General features: G+C 38.3%; 1 protein-coding gene across 2 annotated transcripts; it reads right to left on the minus strand.

Annotated features, from left to right (window-relative positions):
- Positions 1–3,924: 3,924 nt before the first annotated feature.
- stk33 (serine/threonine kinase 33) lies at positions 3,925–21,539 on the minus strand. 2 transcript variants are annotated; one of them, XM_067588408.1, is made up of 15 exons: positions 21,441–21,500; positions 17,182–17,295; positions 15,220–15,336; positions 14,568–14,681; positions 14,360–14,464; positions 14,110–14,248; positions 11,042–11,127; positions 10,394–10,481; positions 9,263–9,338; positions 9,042–9,154; positions 8,762–8,847; positions 8,603–8,675; positions 7,391–7,560; positions 6,663–6,749; positions 3,925–6,281 (listed from the first exon to the last, which is right to left on the minus strand). In XM_067588408.1, the coding sequence occupies exons 3-15, from the start codon at positions 15,334–15,336 to the stop codon at positions 6,054–6,056; spliced, it is 1,482 nt and encodes a 493-aa protein (XP_067444509.1). In that variant the 5' UTR covers positions 17,182–17,295; positions 21,441–21,500; the 3' UTR covers positions 3,925–6,053. The 2 variants fall into 2 exon arrangements, with proteins under 2 accessions (XP_067444509.1, XP_067444502.1); XM_067588401.1 differs by lacking the exon at positions 17,182–17,295 and having other exon boundaries at positions 21,441–21,539.
- Between the last annotated feature and the right edge of the window lie 1,562 nt (positions 21,540–23,101).

Here is a 23,101-nt window from a genome sequence, read left to right on the forward strand (position 1 = left end):
AGAGGCTAATTTGTGAATTCACCACAGCTTGTCAATACAGCACAGCTTTGTTTTTGTTATTACAGTTTTTTAGGCATCCAAATATATAATCCAGCTACACAGAAGACTATTGCCTAATTGTTTCATCATGATGTGTTTATTCATATTTAATGCAGATGCATTTTCTCCCCCAAAAACATGGTCATTAGTGGGAGCTTTGCAAAAGAATAAACGCGTAGATTTGTTGTGAGAGTGTTTAAATCTCTCAAAGAGAATCTGAAATCGTGTTATCAGTAGTGACTGCAGGCATGTTTGCAGTTAGTGAAGCGCTGCCACACATAGACTGCTGAGCTATTGTTCTGCTTTCTTTGTTTAGAACAAAGTTTTATAAAATAACCTTCAGAACATAAGTAACAACTCCGTTTTCAAACCTAAACATATTAAATATGCTTCCTTTGATCAACCAAATGTTTCTGGTTTTTCTTACAGTTACATTTTCCCGCTAGAGAAATGTAAAAACATAACAAAACATAAGCAGCAGCAAAACAGTGCATGTAAAAACAAAGTGGTACAACTTTTAGCCAGACTGAGGCCTCTAGTGGCAGCTGAAGGCAACATCCTCCATATTTGACTACTCTTCTTCTTCATTCATGAAGTGCTTAAGTGTGTTAATAATCAACATGAAGATCTTCTGTAGATTGAACATGCAGTATATATAGGTAGCATCTCTGATGGGGCAAAATGCTGTTTAATCTACAGTGTGACTTTGAATTTCTACATCTTAAGAATGTTTCCACTTGTCACATTTCAGTGCTCTCTAAATTCATTGAGGTTAGAGTAAATGTAAGACGGTAAATTGCAGCCTGCCTCTCTAATTGTAATTATTGTGATGTTGAGAGGGCACAGGGGGCATTTTATTTTCTGTCTGATGATTGAATTTCTGCCCCTCTTCTACGCCGACTTGTATTTTGGTGCGTGACCACAGGCTTTGTGGTTTTCCAAGCCTCATGGGACCAATTCCCATTATTTACTTGACTGTGACCCCGTATCATGACCCCTCAAGTCTCTCATTCTCCAGAAGCCTACTTTTAAATTGCCCATCTAATGGCAACCTGCATTTTTACTGAACTGTAATGAATGCTCCAATTACGCTGAAGGTGATGGAGGTGATTTTCCTATGATAGAAGGGGTGATTGGATCCCCCCACACTCCATTTCCCTATCTCTCTGCTCTTCAGGCATTCTCACAGACCTGTGGTCAGCACTAGCTGTTGGGAAGAAACTAGGCCTCCACTTGTGTTAATGCACCCTCTCAGTGCACTGCCAAGCCGTGCACCAATGAGGTGACTACAGAATTAAGTGCTTGAAATAAATGAATTCATTCTGGCAGAAATGTGTCAAATGACCTTTCCGCTGCTCATTACACATGGTGCACATTACACCAGAGAAATGCTCCTGTTGTCTGGGCTCCTTTTGTTTCCCCCCCACCCCGTCCTCTCTGCCTTGTCAAAGGGGAATGGTAATTAATTGAAATCATTTCCATGTGTAAGGTTGTGTAGATCCCTCCTCAAGGTGTGTCAATGGGTCGATAGATATTTGGAGTGTATAGTGGAGTCAGGTGATAAGAACTCCAGTCATACTGTGCTAAATGACTGCCAAAGCTCCATAAAACCAATTCAAGGGCAGAGGAGTTTGAGGGCAAGAAGTAACAGAGAGGAGAGGAGGGGGGGGGGGCATTGTCCCCAGATAGTGACGGTGGTCACTATCCACAGAAATTGAAATGTTTTGGATCATTCAAGGCTGGGCATTTTTCATTTTCCACCCCTTTTTTCGCTGTGATTAAAAGGTTGTTTGTGAGAACTGAACAGTCTCCTTGGAGGTGGTATCCTCCTGCTTGACTGAATGGGGGGCATTTCACCCAGCTCTGTGCACAAGAGAGGAGAGCTTATCCTAATGCAGAGGCTGCCTGTCTGTCTGTCTGCCAAGGAGAGATGCGGCTTTAAGAGGCCCATACATGGTGTTGATTAGTTTTACTGAGCGGGTATGCAGAGACCAATAAATTAAATATGAATAAATTAAAAATGTACTCTAGCAGAAAATTGCTTGGAAAACAACCTCCTCCCCATTAAAATATGTATAGTAATGCCTTTTATGTGAAGTAACCTGGGATTAGATATCACTGTAAATTAACACGCCATCCAACCGTAGTCAAGAACTTTTCACTTTTAACAAGGACTTATAAAAGAGGTATTTACTCCAGTGTGTTCAGTAATTAATTTGATATTCAAATGAGCTTACAGTATTTATTATAATTGCAAATATCCCAAATAAGTGTAGTTTTAAAAAAAAGGGTAGTGTCAACAAAGATTGATGAGGCTCGCTTTGAAATTTGAGTTAAAGTCCTTTAAACGGGAGCTATTTGGTGTGCGGATCTCTCTGTTATACTCTGCAAGGTATTTTTTGATCCAGCACCCATCCTGTTGGGTATTGGGATGTTTGAGTCTTTCTTATCGTTTCTTGCATTGAAATTGCCATCTGTTTCAAATGTTTACTTGAGGCGGGGTTTACCCCCTCTCTTCTTCTGTGGAAATAGCAGCTTCATGGTTTCCTCCTGCCATTTGGCCATATGTATCTTGTATCATATGTATCATATGGCCATATTTTGTTTTGTTTTTTTTGGGGGGGGGGGGGGGGGGGGGCAGTAGCATAAATGAACGCACACACACACATGGTAACTCAAACACTGAAGGGGATCAGGAACATCAGCATGTGTGATGAGCTCCCACAGATAACGTCTCCGCAACATTTCCATGACATTGTAGCTGTGTTACCTCATTACCACAATGTCACAGCAGCAGTGTGAGGATGTTGTGTTTGGGGTGAGGATGGAGGGGAGTACAGGAGGCAGGGGGGTGAGGGGGTGGGGGGTCAGCTGCAGGTATCGGGCCTCTGCAGATGAGCTGATTAATTAAAGGGAGCTCTATTAAGGTTATTGAGATGCACCCCCCTTCCCCTCTCTCAGCAGCCCCCTCCACGCTCCTCAGTGGATAAAGGTGGATGGAGCAGAGGGGGGGCCTCTTTTGACATTAGCCTGCGTGCACCCACTTCACACGCCCCACGACTCTTGCCACAAGTGCCTCTCTGCACCCCACCTTTGCAGGAGTGACACTCTCTTCAGGCTCCAAAATGGGGCTGCAGAGTTTTTAATCCCTCCATCCCGTCAACCCACCCACCCTTACTTCCATCTGTCAGGAGCACTGCTGGAGGAAAGGGGGGGAGGACTGTGGAGGGGGCAGGGGGCGCATCCCTTGTTCCATCCCGACGAATTTTCTAATTTCCTTTGCCTCCATGCTTTGTCCCAAATTCACGCCCCTAACCTATCCACCATACAGCCTTGCTCCTTCTGTCCCCCCTCCCCTCCCACATCCTCTCTCTGTTGTTTTGGCCAAAACAGTAAAAGTAAAACTGGAGGCTCCAGTTCGCTTGCAGCAACACAAACTGACAGTATTTTCATCTCACCTGAACCTTCTTCTATCATATACGAAGGCACTGATTTTTCCGTACTTTCTTGATGTGTTTCAGTCTCTTTAAATTTGTTCTACCCTGAGGCATGTACAAGCACTCCTATAATTTGCTGTAGGTCATACTCTACTTGCACAAATCAATTTGGACCTTTTTTTTTTGTTTTGTGTTCCTATAATTAATTAAAAGTCTGGCACAAGACAATGAGGACCATATGCTGAAATCCCATCTCCTCTTCTGACAAAAAATTAGCCATACAGGAGGTTGTCTAAACAGACTTTATGCAAATCCAGTTTGGTAGTCTAAAGGGGAAAGAGGTTTATCTAACTGGATGAATCATTTGTGTGTTTTTTGATTTTAATTTCTGGAATTATCCACAAACAAAAATCACATGTTGTAAAATAAGACAGCAGCCAAACAGAAGCATGTCTTAACCATTTATTTTGTTTGAATGGACCATCAAGACTTAACCATACAGCATATTAATTAGTGACACATTACATGAACATCACAGTTTTTAATGGGCAGTGACTCAAGCAATCAATTCTAATTACACATCTTCATGCATAAAACCAGGTAGTAAGCTTTAGGGAAAGCACTCTCCTGTCAGATTTACTCCAGGAAATGAATTCAGCAACTTACTACAGCTCCATCTGCTGTTTATACCAGTCCGAGTAAACCAAAGGCATACAGTATGATAATAATGTTGCAGTCTTTATGGCAAGTAGCTTGAATCAAAGATAATTCATGTGTCATTTGTTTATTCTCTGTCTGTTTTTTTTTTTTTTAATCACACATCAAAATCAGAGAGGGAAAAATAATTTTGAATACCTACTCACTATATTGAGAGACATCACCCGAGAAATACCTGGACAGAATTTATTAAAGGTAAATATATTGTGTCCCCACTTTTAAGAGCATCAACGCTACCCTGAAATATAGAAACACCTTTTGAAAACAGTTTTAACAAATGCGCACCACATTTACACATATGCACTAAAAACACAGAGCTTGTGCGTGAACAGGGGGGGCCCCATTGTTGGCACTCATTCACTTCAAGATGCAAATGGGTGGATTTGAAATTCAGCCTCTGTGTGTTATGCTTGGCTACTTTAATGTTGTATCTATGCTGGGGATTATTCTCTCTACAGCGGAAAAAACCTGTGCTTGAATGGCAGTGCCCTCAAAGTAGCTCCTACTGCTTTCAATGGCCTCCAAACGAGATTAGACCCGTGGCTGCCCTCAGTCCCAATCCTCTGCATTCAGATGGAGCGTAACCAGCCTGTGTGACAGTTTTTCTGTTTTGACACTGAGTGGGTGCAGTCACTGCATATAGGGTGTCGTGGAATTGAGAGGTCAGAACAGAAAAAAGAAAATCCCCGTTGCTCACTGCGGTGTTTTGAAATGATGTACAGTGAAACCTCCTGTACTCTTTGAGTAGTCCGGGAAATTTAGCATGTAATTACAAGACAACAAAAATATCTTGTTTTTTTTTAAATAACAAGATGTATTTTAATAAAAATTGTTGTACAAAGTTTTATGTCTTATGATATTTGGCACATTGTTTTAAAGGTCTTCTTCTCAAAAAAAAAAAAACATACAGACATAAAGAGTACATATTTGAATTATCCCTCGGCTACAAAAATATTACTGATTTTAAAACAGCTTCAAATTGTAATCACATTTTTGACAAACACTAATTCTTTGGGAATTTATTTATACATTTGTTTTTACAAATATATCTGTTTGGATATTGAAAACACACTCTCACAATACACAAACCTTATTAATGTACATCCCTGTATTTCTTCCCAAAGTAATAAATTAACATTCCCTTTTAACAGAAGAGATTTAATCATTTTCAAGTGACGATTACTTTCTGTATGGAAAAGTCATACATTCACAGTGTGTATAAAGAGATGGCATTGATAATTTCAATAATGATATGCTACTAGGTAGTGAGTAAAGTACTAAATAGCAGTTTTAGTAAGGACTGAGCTGTTCTCTGCTCAAATCTCCTGAGTGCCTCCAGTTTGCTGCTTTATAATAAAAACATTCAGAGGCCACCAGTAAAATGTGACAAACCCATTCAGTCTCTATGTTTACTGGTCACTCGAAGAGTCTGTATTTGTGCTGCTTGGCATTCTCAAACAGTTGGCCGTGTAACAGTAAGCATTTGTGCAGCAGCTTTGCCCCATCCGGGGTATCACCTCAGACTGGGGCCCTTTCCTTTGGCACGCAGCACAGCTGAGGCTGGAGCTTCATCTAAACTAGACTTCTATTACTCTCACACAGTGAACCTGTATACACTGTATAAGGCCCATTCATTTGACACTGCTGTCACTGCTTGATCTCTGGTCATCACCATAAAGGTGGCACCATTCACAGTAGTTACATTCACATCACTGCTAAACCACAGAATGACATACAATTACCAGAATTAAACATTAAATAAAATTTATATCAAATAAAGTCCACCTCTAATTTAGTTTTTCTCTCTTTTATGCTCACTTTTTTTTCCTCACCCACTTATGTGCTCTGTCTCACACTTTCTCATGTGATCTGGCTTGTTTTTTTGTCTCGTTCTGAAGGGGTAGTGGTCTTAGAGGCAGCAGGTGGTTTGCGGAAACCAGTCTTACTTTTAATGGAGGTAGAAGGTCTCTGGTCGCCTGCTTTACTCAGGTCAGGGGCTGGTTTCTGTACTGTGCTGACGTCCCTCTTGTCCTGAGGCCTGCGCTGCTTTGCACTCGGCTGTCTTGAGGGTTTCAGACCAGCATGAAACTGCAGGGATAAGATTCATATTCATCTTACATAACAGTATTAACTATCACATTAATTTAAAAACAGCTGCATGACTACACCTTTATAACCATCTGCTGTAACAGGTTAATCTGGCACCATCTAGTGGTGATTGAATATGAAAGGCAGAATGCACGGCAATATGAAAACACAACTCAACAAGATAGTTGGTGTTTAAAATCTGGAATGTACAGCAATATACATTTATTGTTTGAAAGTTTATATCAAAACATGTAACATTAAAAACTACAAAATATGGAAAGTGCAATATATGTTACTGGTAATAAATTTAAAAAAATATATCAATTAAAGAATAAATTGAAGTTGAACTGAAAAGGAAAAGTTGTAAGAGGTTCAACAGACCTGTGTGGTGCTGGGCTGAGGTGGTCCCTGGGTTTCAGAGACATTTTTGCGCTTGTCCTGCTGAAGATGGCCACCACCCTCTTTACTCTTCATACCAAGATACAAGGATAACCCAAAGAGAAACATGAGAGATCCATAGCTGGATTCCATGACCATAAATAATAGATAAAGGCTGATCTATAGAGTGGAAAATTCAGTTTTGTTTTGTTTTTAACCTGTCTCCTGAGTCACAGTTCTAATTACTATTTGGATATTGACATTAATGATATTTACAAATGAGAAACTGATAAATACAGTCACTTTCAAGAGCGCAGCATGAGCACACCCAAAATAAAATGTTTTAACTCCCCATTGCAATGTAAAACCACATGCAGGGAATACTGAAAATTAAAGTACAAACCACAAAGGAGCTTTGTAAATTCTAACAGAAGATTGTGTAATAATAATATTCTCATTTGTTTTTTTCCCAATATGATGACACAATTATTAAGGTGATACTGTCCTGATCATCTGACCACTAATGTCGCTCACCCTTGTGAGCTCTCTAAGTTGGTACAAAAAATCATAACCATTATGAATAATGGCCAAAACTTCAACATGTAAAAACAGTTTTGCTCTAAGTGTTATCTACAGTACTTACTAGCATATAAATTTAGTCTTCAGTCCTGAATAAGAAAACACACAGGCAATTCAGGTCAACAGTGTTGTGACATACAGACATACAGTACCGGTTTGGTGGATGTGGAGGGTGTGCAGGAGCTGTCGTCTCTCTCAGGGCTGAGCTTAGCGTGGCTCTTACAGCCGCTGTCTGTTTCTGTTGAAGCTGCACTGTAGAGCAGAGATGGGTCCAGAGTGTCCTCAGAAGAAGTAAAGGACAAGTCCCCCAGAGTCCTTGTTACTATTGTGGACAATTTTAAATAACATCAACATCAAGTAATCTGTACTCATACTAACACTTCATGCTGCATTACCAGTTAACTCTCATTGCTAAAAAGAAAAAAACAAAAAACAAAAACCAACAACCGTGAGTTAAACAGAATACAAACTTTTTAAAAAATAGTTAAACACTTTCCATTTTTTGCCTCCACTTCATCCATTATTTTTATATACCAGAACAACTTGTCGGATATTATCACTGTCACATTATTGTTTCTTAAAATGATCAAATCATGAACCGGAAGATTTGAATTCCATTATTGGTAACACTTTCTATGACGCTCTATGTACGCTCATAAATATTCATAATGCTTTATAACAATAATCATAACACATTATTGAGCATTTTATAATGACTTATAAGGTCAAGTGTCATAATACTTCATCATGCTGGTCACTGACCAACATTTTCTTTGCAGGGATCATAGTGTATTATGATTCTCATAGCTGTAATACCTTATAATCATTTTATAATGCACTATAATCACCAAGTTTTTTTAAGGAGTCACTGTTGATCAAATGTTTACATAAAAGTAAAATATACAGCTACAGGTAAAGTAGAAATTGTTTCAGGTATTATCTATAATTTGAGTCAATTTAGTGTTTTTGGGGGATACATTACAGTAGTGAAATGTAAATGTCAATCATTCAGTTGTTCATCATCAAAAAGTTGTGTCAAATTGGTGACCTTAATTCATTGTCTGTTATGACCCATTAAACAAATAAATTAATTTTAAGTTTTGTGTTGTTCTTGCATAGATTTAATGATATTTTTTTCACTTTGCTTAAAGCAAACGATGACCACTTATAGTGACTTATAACCAGCTTGTGATGTATTATCTGCCTATACATCAGGAATTTCATTACTTCACTTAAAGCATCCAATAACCACTTAGATTGACATAATCAGATTATAACGTATGTTTATAATGCATTATAGACATGGGCGTCATAGAAAGTGTTACCAAATTATTCGAACTAAGTTAAATCTTCATCAGTCTTACTCTCTTCCTGTTCCAGGTGGTGACGCATCATCTCCAGCACATTGCACGGTATAGCAGGCATATTAGTGTCACCCTGTTGGATAAAGCACCCCATAAGAGCTTCTCATGTGACTCATCTGGTAAAGTTTCTGAATGCAGCTGGAAGAATCAGTGCCTTACGGTAATCCAGGGGTTTTCCAGTAGCTGATTAGCTGACATGCGGTAGGCAGGGTCAACCTTCAGAAGGCAAGTCAATACATTTTTTGCTGTTGAGACAAACTCAAGTCAATCGGTGAGTTTGTTAGCAGCAATCTGAATTGCTTGATAAAACTGAATGTATGCACCATCCTGTACTGCTTGTCATTGAAAAAACATATTCCCTCACTACATATCACAAACAATTTCTTCTTTTTTGCAGGATTACATTTATTTAAGAATGAGAATAGAGATGAAGTGTCACCTGCATCACTGACTGTGGCCCAAATGGGTTGAGCGAATTTGAGTTCTTTCTTCGTAATCTTCTCAAGTAGGGTTGCCCTTGTTTTGGACACAAATGGAGGCTCCCCACACAGCCTACAGGAACACAGGATCACATGAAGACACATGTATTCCACTGTGTGTGTAGGGGTGTGTGTGTGTGTGTGTGTGTGTGAATGTGTGTGTGTGTGTGTGTGTACTTACAATATATACATAATTACTCCAATACTCCATATGTCACACCACTGGCTGTAACCACGACCGCTCATCATCTCAGGAGCTAAAATTTACACACACACACACACACACACACACACACAAATGTACAGTATGGAGATATGGAAAATTTAGGGCTTAAAATGACTACTAGTTAAAACTAGTTTCTGACCACTAGTGGCACTGCTTGTTGAGCAATGTTTCAGTGAGTAAATCCCATACTGTTTATATCATGCTTTATCAGCACACATGAGTTATGTGATAAACAGGGCAGGAAGGCATATCCACAGCTGGTGGCAGTAATGAACCGTAAAAGTTGGTAAAGCACCATTAAAAGTGGAGGAGAAGAAGAAGACTGCAAGCTGGCAATAATGCAGATTTCACAACATTTAATAAAATGTTTTGAAGGTCAGTGATGATGTAGGTAAAGAGAGGAGCCTGATTTAAAGATACCCTGTGGATAATGTTATGTTTAGATTCAGTGTTTCTCCCTAAACACGCTGTGCCTTGAGGCCTAACAAACGTTTTGAATGTATTTCCTTTCTCATAAAATATTCACAAAGCCATTCTGTGATATTTTGAAACCTGCATTGTTTATATCCATGTTTTTTTTAATATCCATCCAACATTGACTGGCAGTCTTCTTCTTTCCTACATTTTCCAGCATTTTTTGGCATTTTACCTCCAATTGTAACCAACTGTCAATCAGTGAAACAGCTTGAAAACAAAGGATTTCACATTGTAGCTTGCATACTCTACACATCTGTATCATGATTTTACGAATGCTAGTAGAGCACAGGAAGCAGATAAAACAGGGACCCGCTCCTATAAACAATGCTCCATAGCACCACTAGTAGTAGGATACTTTTGATACAACATTCGAGTATAATATAAATATAATAAGTATATAGTAAGTGACGAAATAAAATATACAGGATACATTCTTCGTTCAAAAATTAAAATAACACTCACTGCCATGAGTGGGATTTAAAATTTTCCAGCATTGGCAGCTCAAAAAGACAGTGTAGAAATGTATACTCATTCAAACTTAGAGCTCTACCCTTGTGGTCATCTGTCAGACCTACAAGTATGCTGTAGAAGATACAGATGTCATCTTACCCATATAGATAAGAGTCCCACAAGCATCCGTCATCATGTTTGCGATCCCGACACCACCTGTCATTACTGATAATCCAAAGTCTGTCACCTAGGTAAAGAACAAAATAGAAAAAAATATAGATGAACATAATTTAGATGTTCTGACAGAATTAAAGGAAAACACGGCTATACCTTAAGAACAAATTAGCTGTAAAGGCTGTATGGGTCCAGATATTTACTACGGGATATCACATAATTACAAAACGAGAGAAAGAACAGACCAACTCCTGTGAAATGGAAGTCATTTATGCTGTGCCATGACAACATTTTCTTATAATATTTATGTGTGTTTTTGTGTATGTGTGGCCTAGCCTCATTTTAGCTTGCACACCAGGTATTTCTCTGGCTGGCTCATTGTCAATGCATACAACATGCTGTGCTCAGCTGGTAATTTGTTTAAAGATACAGTTGAGCCTTTCTTTGTACAGGTGTACTATAAAGGCAGACCAGAGGGAGTCTGTCATAATGAGGTAGTATTTAAAGCCTTTACTAAATATAGAGGAGATAGTGGGCAAGGAAAGATTTCCCATCAGAGGCTTGTGCTCAGTCCAGAAACGAACGGATAAGAGGCAGTGATGGAAAGTTTCACAGTTTGTGTCACCATCTTACCTTGATATTAATCTTGCCATTATCATCCTCATCGAGATCATTTTTCACAAGAATGTTTTCAAGTTTCAAATCCCGATGCACTATGTCTGTAGGTGGAGGAAACAAAACCTTTACACATACATAATGGGTTTGAACACAGTTTTATCATCATGTATTTAACAAATAAATTCACTGTAAGCTGTAAGTGGCAAAAATTGATTACTGCAGTTTTAAACACAGGATTGTTTTTAAAGCTAAAGACGCATAATTCAAGGCCCTTTTTAATTTATATACAGTAAACTGTGCAAGCATTCACCACATAGTTAATCTCTATATGTCTGTGCAATCTCAAAATGCATTAGAATTTTAAATTACAATTTATAGCACCTCACAAGTCAATTATCTTATTACTTCATGACATTTTGAGTTGTTGCTGATGTCTTTAAAGACTTGAGATAATCACCACTCTTTAGTGAGTTTCTTTTCCCCCCAATCCCTCATATTCGTTGTCACAAGGTAAATCATCAATGAGCACCATACTGGATATTTGTATGTTCTCCCTGTGACCTCTCAGGTTTTCTCCCCACCCAAAAGACAAACATGTTGGTAATAGTCATTGACCTTGACCAAGGCACTGACCAAGAGCTGATCTCTCTGAGGACAAATTTCCCTACAGGGAATTAATAAGGACTAATTTATCTAAACCTACCATTTCAACAACACATTGTGGTAAAGAAAACAATATGGTAGGGCTGTAGTCTGCTGGTCGACTGGTCGATTAGTTGGTCGATATGCTCTCGTCCAACTAAATTCTCATTGGTCGAATAATCTCCGTGTTATTTTCATAAGCAGAAAAGTGCTACATCAATAGCTCTCCAGGAGTAATCCATTATTTCCTGCAGCGGTAGGGACAGACTAACGAATTACCTGTGAAAACAGGGGTGTATTCAAAACACCCCCGTTGTTTTCACAACTTTGAACTCGCCCAACCTAATGGAGACTGCAGGGTCTAACTGTACTCAACGTTTACTGAACATACTGAACGTTTACTGAATCTGTGTTTCTCCATAATGACACAACGAGAACCCCCGCCAGGCCAAAAAAAATATTTTTTAATATTTGAAATCGACAGCATTTGGGAGCAGCGCTGTTCCGGTACGTCAGTCAAGCTCCGTGACGTTGCCTGTGAAACCACTGGTAGCGTGGCTCCTGACTATGTTTGCGTAGCGAGCGGGAAAGAGCGAGGAGCAGAGAAGTGACGGTGGAGGCCCCCCCCTCTCCCCGCGACTAATCGATTAGTTGAAGATTATGTACGATTTTAGTAAACCAACATTTTCTTTGGTTGACTACAGCCCTACAATATGGTGAGCATATTTATTGACTTGGCCAGTGGAACATACTGATGTATTGCAACGTCACCCAACATGGCATCCTAAAACTGTTGAATATATGTGGAGGCTTTTGCAACATGTTTTGGTTTCTCTTCATATATAATATGAAAATAATCTGATTTGATTAATAAATAGATTCAGGGTTGGAGTTTGTGTTGGACAACTGATGAAAACAAATATTGCCTGTGATCATAGTTAATTGCAACATGATTTGCTAATGTCAGTCACCACAGTAAACTGTTTTTCGCACACACTAACACAGTGCTCTGTTTACCTTGCTTACAGTATGCCAGGCTAAAGGGCCTCGTTAACAAAACTTGGTGAAGTGAGAGATGGCAGGTGGAAAAATACAATTTGCCCTGGGCAGGCTTTTTCACTGCACTGTTTGAAGCAACCAATTATACAACGCAACAGTGTTGATGGTGTGTGAAAGGTAAGTTAGACCAACTGGTGTGCACAAAACACCTGAAAATGTTCTTTTTGCCATCTTGAGATATTTTTTCTTCCATTAAAGCTCCGGTCTTTCAACTGCTTGCTGGCAGCATATCTGTCAATTTCATATTTATAACTGTCTCTATTTAATAATTATACATTTCTTTTGGTTATTTAATAAAATACTGATGAGATGAAATCACTTAATAACTACCAACTATGACAGCTTTTGGGGTGCATCACGTTTCGGTAATCATCCTGTTAACTCACTGAGAAATTAAGCATTTCATGTACCATGTTGTTAATTGTAGCATGTGTTAGCATTAAAGCTCAAAGCACAGCTGAGCCTGAGTACAGCTAAGACTAATACCTGATTGTGACAAATGGCAGCTGAAGCTCACAATGGACAGCAAAAATTTGATAATCTGAGAAAAGCCTAACAACATCAAGCTGAGAGACTTTCATGATCATGATTGGTCATATAACAAAAAGGGACCTGCCTACCTAATTCAAAGCCAGCACATTTTCATAAGTATCATTAGTCTTTGTAGAGGTAAAACAAACCAGCACGGAGGGACTTTCTATTTGAAAACACACCTATTAATCAGGATTGCTCCCCAGCTTGTTGTAAATTAGTCATTAGACACATGTAATGATGCCTCATTGCCAGGCAATGTCCTAAATTACTTCTAACCACAGATTTCACCATTAAAAGGGGAAGCGGCATTTCCAATAAAACACATAGATTTAATTAAAATGTTTGTTGTGTTTTTTCCAAGCAGTTGTTTATTATTACTTTTATTAAAATGAGCCATCCTTCTATAATGAATGGCAACACAATTTGAGTGGAATCATGGTACCGTGGTGTTATTACAACTTAGAGTAACTGATGCACACTTTGCTCAGCACACAATTTAAAATGGGCGTTTAATTTATAAAATACCTACAACAATAAAACATAATTCATACCACTAGTTCCACACTACAGTGTAATAAGGGTAAAGATATAAAATATATTAAAAAAATAACTTTACACCAAGCTGAAAAGCATTGTTTCACTTGTCTTCTTGTTTTAAGTTTCATGTCTGTTGCACAAGTAACTACACCTGTAAACACACCTAACAGTGATTTCAGGATGTACACATCCACATCACAAGCAAGGTGAGGACTAAAATCACTTTTTTATGGAGGTCATAAAAAACAGATTTTCAAGTGCTGTAAAGGTAATACGTACTATCAAAATGTCAATCTTTAGAATGTCATTACCTCTTTTGTGAAGGTAGACGATGGCATCAGCTAAGCTGTGGATGATATGTCTTGTCTCATCCTCTGTAAAGAACATTTTCCTCTGCAGCAGCTCCTTCAGTTCACCTCCAACACACAGCTCAGTAACCAAATAAGTCATCTAGAAAACAAGTAAAGAGAATTACATCTCACCACAGAGCCAATTTGTGCATGCTTATCAGAGATATTTATGCAGAGTTGCACAGTAATAGTAGATTATATTGAGACTCACCTTAGCTGTTTCGTAGGATTCCTTGAGATGTATTATATGAGCATGATTCACTTGTCTGAGAATCTTTAATTCCTGCTCCAGCAGCTTGACTTTTGAACTTCCTGCCTGAAGTAACAGAAAGTCAATCACAGCTGAGTTGCTATGGCCATTTGTTTCTCTCCAAACATTAAACTCAACTTTTCCCAGAGGGATTGCGAAATGCACTCACCCCTGGTCTGCAAACCTCTTTGATAGCCCATTGTGTCTTTGTCTCAATGTGGGTGGCTTCATAAACAACCCCAAAGCTACCTTGACCCAATTTCCTTCCAAATGTATATATTTCCTAGGGGGAGGAGAAAATAAAATTAACACTTTTGTAATCTACACCTGCTCACTGTCAGTCAGAGACAGCAGGGGATTTCCCTTGAGCTTGTGTTTAAGACTTAAGGATCATTTCACTGCTTTGGATTACAAAAACATTATGTCTTAGCTCAAGACCTGAATTCTGCAGTACATCCTAATTTCAAGCATTCTAAAAAAACTGAAAGTTTTCAGGTCTCTGGAGCTGCAGAATATAGTATTTCTAATCAAGTTACAAATGATTAAGTTGCTGCTGCAGTTCGTTCAATCTCAGGTCTAATTAACTTGATCATTATCTGTGTGCATGCAAGGCTGAGCACTGGCTGCTTTGGATTTGGCAAAGGGAGCAGTAAAAATCCCCAGTGAAGCGGGGCTATACAGCAGCAACATGAAGTTTGATCCTCTTCTGGTGCAGATGCAGTACTATAGAGTTCACCGGTGTGTGAGTGTGACTTATTCAGTGGTGGGCCCAAAGCAAAACACAGGACTGTAGTGGATTCATGTACAGAAGCTCTCCAAACCTTAAGGTCAGCGTCATCATCCAGACGTATGTGAGGTGCATCATTCTCCACTGTGTTCCTGCCTGTCCGCTGGGACACCATGTTCTTGCATAGTCCACTAACATCTGCTTGTGTCATCTAGAGATGGAAGGAGAAGTCATTATCTCTCTGCAATTCCTTGTCAAGCCATGACTAAAGAAATCCTTAGCTAATAAAAGTAACTGCATTTCTTTGACGAATCATTGAGTTATTGTAATAGAACAATCAGTGAAATTATTTTTCAAGTAATGTTATTATTGCAGATGAACGCAGTCATGCAGAGGGATTTGGGTTTTTTTTGTTGTTGTTGTTTTTTTAAGTGAAGACCAACACACATTTGTGAATATTGTTGTGTTGCCACAGATGTGATACATCATTTTACATTACTGAAGACCATGCTCAACCTTAAAAAAAAGACAAATTGAGCAAACATTTTCCTTGTAGACCAAGACAATAAGCACTAAAAGCTCTTCCATTCTTTCATTACCCAGTTTACTGTCATTCCTAATCAATAGAGCCCAACCAATACTAGACTTTTGGCATCTCAGTAGATGGCTGAAATCACCACTGCAACATGGCAGGAAAGAGAATATACCAACCAAAACACAGATTAAGTATTTGTTAGTTTGTCCAATCAACTTAAAATAGGGCTGCAACTAACAATTATTTTCATTATTGATAAATTTCTTGATATTGTTGACCAATCAATTAATAGTTAACAGTGGTTAAAATAGCTCAAAAATAGTGAAAATGGCCATAAAAACTACCAAGTGCCCAAGGTGACTTTTGGCCAACCAACAGTTGGGTAAACAAGGGCATTATATTTGCAATGATACGGTGTGAAACAGAGAAAAAGCATTAAATTCTTTACCATGTCAGGCAGCTGGACTTGCGAGATCATGACATCATGAGATCATCATTTGTGAGGCTTCAAGTTATGCGCTTGTGTCGGTGTCCTACGAGGATTCTTGTGTGATCTCACGAATCCAGCTGCCTTGCAAGGTAAGACGGTGATAGACAATGATAGACAGATGGTTCATCCAAAAAGTGAAAGTTCCTGCCCTTTTCCAAACAGTTTCCAAGGACGACTTCTCAAATGGTTCTGTGTAACTAACCATCTGGCGCATCAAGTTAGTAAATTCTGACGTTTGAGACATTTGACAAGAGTACTATTATCACTTGTCTATCATTTTTAAGATGATAAATTTTCATTTAACCAATTGTTGCAGCACTAACTGAAAGAATGATATTTTTCCAGAGAGATTGTGTATATCAAATCAACTCCGTTTTGTTTTCACTTTGCCTAAATTTCAAGATACAATACTGAAAAAAAACTTGATAATATTAAATATAAATAATATTAAAATATTGTCTATTACAAGTAATCACTTCTGCTAGTAGAAGAGCATAAAGAGATGAACAGAATATTGACACTTAACATTGATTTTGTCAGTATTTAAGTTAGCTGAGTTCAAGAAGTGACTTTGACTCTATCACTGACTCTTAGTTCCCAAGCTCTAACTAGTCTTTTTTTTTTATCCTTAGTTTATGACCAAACTGCTGTCTCTGTCTGAGCCCATATCAACTTTAAGCACAATTTACCCAGCTTGAAAAACAGTCTCTAAAGCCAAATTAAATGTAAAGCAATTATCAAGTGATGACTGGGAGCGATGAAGTGGATCCACCACACGCACAGCAATTAATTATTAACAAGGAAGCGGTGTCTTTAACCTCTTCACTCTGATGCATTATTTTAGCCCTGACAGGGCTCTCATAACAGGCCTGTCTCTCCCATTATCTCCTGTCTATTTTCCAATCAAAATGATTGTGACAGCCTTTGGAAATTCCAATCACCTCAATCATAGCTCATTTGTGGAAGACAGAGGCACGCAATGAGTGTATCACTGGGGAACTGAAGGACTGGAAGAGAAGGGTCTTGTCTACCTCAGGTGTCTCCAAGACAGAGGTGTCTGGTTCCTTGGCCCCAGATCCCCGATGCAAAGGAAATGGGATATCAAGGTCAGGTCAGGTTGAGAAGTCTGACCTTAAAAGGGGTCACTAAACAGACACAGGGGTTGAATGTTGTCTATCTGCAATTTCTAAACCTGTTTTTCTACATCTACGGGTCAAACTGCAGGTGAAACACAAAATAGGTTACTTACTTGATGCTTTTTTTTAACTTAATAACTTACACACTGCAGCCTGCACCCAACCACCAACCCAAACCAAGGACTTGAAGGGCTGGAGGAAGAAGATGACCCCAGAAAGGATCAGACTAAGGCCCGAATGCACCCAAGAATTACTGCATTTGAACTCTCATAAATGAGAAACATACACAGTTCCTCTGCCTCTACTATCCAGTGAAATAATCTTGTGTATTATAAATGCTACTGACAAATACTTCCAATTCTTTTCACCCACCAGTAAGGAACAGGCAGACAGTTCCTGCTTTTCCTCTCGTATACCACCACTCTTCAGGGCAGGTGCTAGCGCAGTGACAAGGAAATGATCCTTTCCTGGCTTCCCACTCGCACACACATCAAATTGTGTTTGTTGAAATGCATGACCGATTGCTAGAAATACAACTGGGAAATAAACCTCTCTGCAATGATGGAGCAGTATTTTGCTGCTGTGCCAACTGTGTATCTATAAAGCTTTCCATTAAGGCAAATTCTCTGTCCAGTAACTATACCTGTACAATCGAAACTTTGCTTATCCTCATTTTTATTGTTTTGATTATATTCAGAGAGCTACAGTATCACCAAATCCTTTGTATGGATTTCTTTTTCTTTTCTAAGTAACAATGTCAAAACATAATGGTTTTTGTTCACACGCAGACATGCTGAAAAATCCACACACACTCCAACCACAAGGAGACACAGGCTGTGGTCCACCTTTTACACTGAGAGTTTGCTTCATCTTCAGTTTCAGCAGGAAGTAATTAGAGCTGACGGTACATCACAAGTCAAGTCCTTACTTGCCTCATCTCTCCATCATTCTGTCAGACAGCAATTTCTGTTTATTTATACTACTGAGCGAAAAACAATAGGACCCAGTGACTGTGAGTGTGGGGGATATTGTGTAAGAACTAAGCACACAAAATCAATGTCAATTTGGAACAAAGAGAGCGTGAACATACAAAGGATGGCTCTGATCCTTTGTAACTTTTCTTCACTAAAACTAGCTTGTTTTTCATTAACTCAAGGAAATGTATATTTACTTTTTCTCCCACCCTTAATGTCAGTAGGAGTACTAGATACTAGCCTCTAAAGGCTGCAATGTTCTTTACATCCCACAATATAAATGTGTTGAACAGACTCTGAACTCTATCTAGAAATACCATGCAGGGCTGCAACTGATGATTATTTTCATTATCGATTAATCTGCTGATTGTTTTCTCAATATATCAGTTTGTCCTTTGGTCTATAAAATGTTAGAAAATGGTGAAAAATGTTGATCACTGTTTCCACAAGCCCAAGATGCAACCTCAAATGTCTTGTTTTGTCTCCATCAACAGTCCACAACCCAAAGATATTCAGTTTACTGTCATAGAGGACTAAAGAAACCAGAAAATATTCACATTTAAGAAGCTTTAATTAGAGATTTCTTGTATTTTTTCTTACAAAATGATTCAAAACAATTCAATCAATTATCAAAATAGTTGCCGATTAATTTTCTGTTGATCAACTAATCAATTAATCAACTAATCATTGCAGCTCTAATACAGTAATTATCAAATGCTGTATCTGTCTAATCGTAAAAATACCTGCCAGATTAATGAATGATTAAAATAATTTTTATTTGTGAACTTAGTGCTATTTATAAATGGCATTTGCTTGTAGTACAACTGCAGCACACCAAAAGTCAGCAGTAGTGTATCCCAGTAAGAATTGGCATATGCTGCTGAAACCACAGTGTCAAACCAGTTACCACTTTTAAGTCTCAACCACATCATCGAAATATTACACATTTCAATTATTGTGCAGGGCCTTTAGAAGTTTGTTTTCTTTAATGGCACAGGCAGTTGAATAAATTAGGCTTAAGCAGCTCTGTAATGACGGTGCCTCTAGCTGTAACAAGCAGCCGCTAAAATATAGCCTGAAAATCTAACAAAAAACAGAGTCTTACTAACTGCAATTAAAATGTACACTCTATCCGTTTTGCTTGAGCCCAAATATTACATTTTCCTCATGTGAAACTTAATCATTTATTGACAGCTTGGCTTTGATGACAAATGATAAACTTCACAGTCCTAATGAAGCGCGGAATTACATTACCTGATGAGGCAAGAAATTGCATGTTTAGAATGCAAATATAGAGCCCATCTACTTCACTATGTTATGGGGTGAATCCTAATATTATGCAGAGAGATTATCAAAGCCTGTGGTCTAAATGTAATATACCAAGAACACATCAACATTAAGCCATTACTAAAGAGCTGTGAAAATATACTGTACCTGACAGCTGAGGGACCAAATGACGCGTCATACTGGAGGTGCTTTAAAGGATAGGTTCACAATTTTTCAAGTCTGTCTTAAAACAATAGTCAGGTGCCAAAATGAACATTTAAATAAATTTTTGCTGCCGTAATCATTCCTCCTGTTCATACTGACTTTTAGAAGATCACTTCATTATGCACTTACAATGTAAGTGATGGGGACAAAATCCACAAGCCACAAGTTGATCTGAAGCTAATATGAAGCTTCAGCTGTCCAAATTAGTCAAATCAAGTAGATATTTTTCTATGTTACAGTCTTTTTAGTGCCAAAGTCCCTCTTGTTGTTACTTTACATCCACTGCAGCTCAACAGGGAAACACAAAGATGGAATTTGATAGTAAAAAGACTGTAAATGTGTCAGATATCCATTTGATATGACTAAGTCAGACTGCTGAAGCCTCATATAAGCTTCACACAAACTGTTAAATGCATTTTTGCACAAAATGACTGTGTGGACACACTGTGGATTTTGGCCCCATCACTTACACTGAAAGGGGATCTTTTAATAACCAGTATGAACAGCAGGAATGATTATAGCGAGGAAAACCTCTTTCACTGTTCATATGGGCACCTGAGTGTTGTTTTAAGAGAGACTGGAAAAATTGTGAACCTTCCCTTCAAGTTCCTTTTCCTACACTCAGCAAAAAAAGTAATGCATGTAGTGTCCCAATAAATAAATAATTTATACCTCCCTTCAGGAATTCCCTCTGTCTTCAATGGTCATGTTTGATAAGTGTCAATTGGCATGAAAACATGCTTTGCCAAAAGGAAGCAAACGATCAAATTCTGCCATTTGCTCAGAGCACTCCACATGTTGCTAGGAGATAAGGGCCAACAAATTCAAAATTTCTCATTGGTTTAATCCTGGTTAAGGCTAATCTCTGCCTTTGCTGGGCTCAGCCTTAGGAGGCTAGGAGGGCACACGTCTAGAAAAATGTAGGCCATAGCAGAAACAAGAACAAATCAAATTCATTTCAGTGACAACCCGGAGAGAACTCAGCACATTCATATCGGAGCACACAGCTGTCCAACACCTTCACTTATAAATCATTCACTGTCCAACTGCCAAGCTGATAACGTAATGTTTGTTTAACTAGAACAAAAGATGCAGGACAACCTTCACAAACACCAAAGAAATCTGCGATAACAAATGATGACAGTTGAGGCTTTAGCTCACTCAAAACAAAAATTAATCAACACCTTTTCGATAAGGGGTTGTACAGGAAGACAAATGAACAGCTGGCGAACATATTTACTAAGTTATACAAGTGCAAAAAACATTAAGATTACTCTCATTCGACAGCAATTGCTGCAGCTAACGTTACCGTACGCTAACTCTAATTAGGTATTATTATAGACCTATAAAAGGTGTTTTCGTGCTCCGTAAAGTTCAAGATACTTTTTACAATTCAATTCACTCCACAACCGTTCAACAACATTAACATTCGCTAATTAACGATAAGCTATTTAGTTAGCTAAGTAAGAGATCATGTAATAACGTTTATTTAAAAAGTCAGTCTTAAGTTTCTGTCAGGAAATTCAGGCAAACAGCATTCCCCGTGGTACACGTTGTCATGGCAACGACACATAAACTTGCACAAACGTCTTTGCATACGGATAAGGATGCGTTAAATGATACCAGTATTAATTTACGTTGACAACCTGACAGTCGATTTTGTCAAATTCAACTAAAAAAGTTTCTTACCTCTTCGAGTACATCATTTTTAAGTCCGCAGGTCGGTTTTAACCCCAAACTTTTTCGGCGAGTGACTACGGATGGCGAAGAGGGACAAAATTCTTATGAATGAACGGAGCTTCTCCTGATTCAGCGGCTTGCAGCGCCCCCGGTGGATCGTGTATGAAGCTAAACCTGTTTACCTGACCTAAAGCAGACCTTACTTCACGATAAACATGGTTACTGCACTGAATTTCCAGTTTGCATAAGAACCATAAGTTCTTTTATGTGATGAGGACGGTTTCTCTCAGTGGCACCCTGGATTTTGTCTGGTCATTAGTCTCCATCTAGTGGAGAAAATTGTTACTGAAGGGTTGTCTTTGATGGCGGTGTTAGACTTTGGAGCAATCACTGTTATCCTTTTTGTAAATAGGATAACTATTGCCTTAGAAGGTCAACACTTAACAGTATTTTGCAGTTTGTGATCTGTGATTGATCACAGATTGCAATTAAATCTAAAGAAACCAGGAAATAGCCTGACAAAATAATAATAATTTGACATGTACTGTAGGAAAGGTTAAGAATTAGTTTATGTCTGTGATTAAAGTAGCTATGGGAGCAAACGTTAACAACCACCTTTCTCTTACACTGTGAAATATTTTACTAAGACATACTGTTAATTTTGTTTGCAAATCATTTGGCACAATCTCACACCATTTCTAGTTTGTTACTACAATTCTGTCCTCAGATCTTTAACTGCACTGCAAAAAAGAAATATAGAACATCATTTTAGCAACTGTTTCACAATTGAAATGTCTACTCTAAACTCAGAACAGCAGCCACATTTTGAATTGCCTCTTTAATGTTGTCTGGTTTTCATTCAGGTCCTTCAAATGTTTTTCATCACGCATTTGTTTGGATTTTTGATATACTTCTTGTCTACAATTTTTATTCTTCCTTTCCATCATTACACTGCTCATTTATCTAACTGTGGGACAACAATAATCCCACTGAAAAAATGTTTTAACTGAATTAGGCCATAGCTACATTTAGGTTAAATCGGAGCTTTTCACATACAGTTTAAAGTGAACAGTGGAATGGGGCCTCAGTAAATCTTTAACCTTGACTGTTATTTAAGCATGACCATTAACTACACCCAAGCACACCATATTTGACCGTAAGTGATCCTACTAGAATAACATCTGCTTTTCAGCAGGCCCTCTGGATGAATCTCTCCCATCTTCTATACATTAAGAAAGAAAAAAGCATGTTGCAAACTGTTTTTCAGGTACTAACTGTAAATTGCAAAGTGATTTATTTTTAAGAATGTTTCTGATATAATTTTCTCCAAAAGTTATGAACAATACAAAATAACAGTTTTACTTGCAGATATATAAAGCAGATTACAATACATTCTCAGCAGAAATTCAACCAATCTGTGTCTATAACCCACACCAAACCAAACCAGTCACAATGCAAAATTAGCATAAATCAACCTTTTTTTTTTCAACTAAAACACTGACTGAGAATTTCAAAAATTCACTGAATATTACAATTGAAGCATACATCATAACATGTTTGTGTTGATGGAAAAAATCTCATCTTTAACCTTTGACCCAACCTTGTGCCTCTTATGTTCTGTATGTATGTATTAAATTAATTGTTTTATTGTGAGATGTCAGATTGTCAGA

Source organism: Thunnus thynnus, chromosome 1 (genome assembly GCF_963924715.1).
Source record: "Thunnus thynnus chromosome 1, fThuThy2.1, whole genome shotgun sequence".
Taxonomy (NCBI): Eukaryota; Metazoa; Chordata; class Actinopteri; order Scombriformes; family Scombridae; genus Thunnus; species Thunnus thynnus.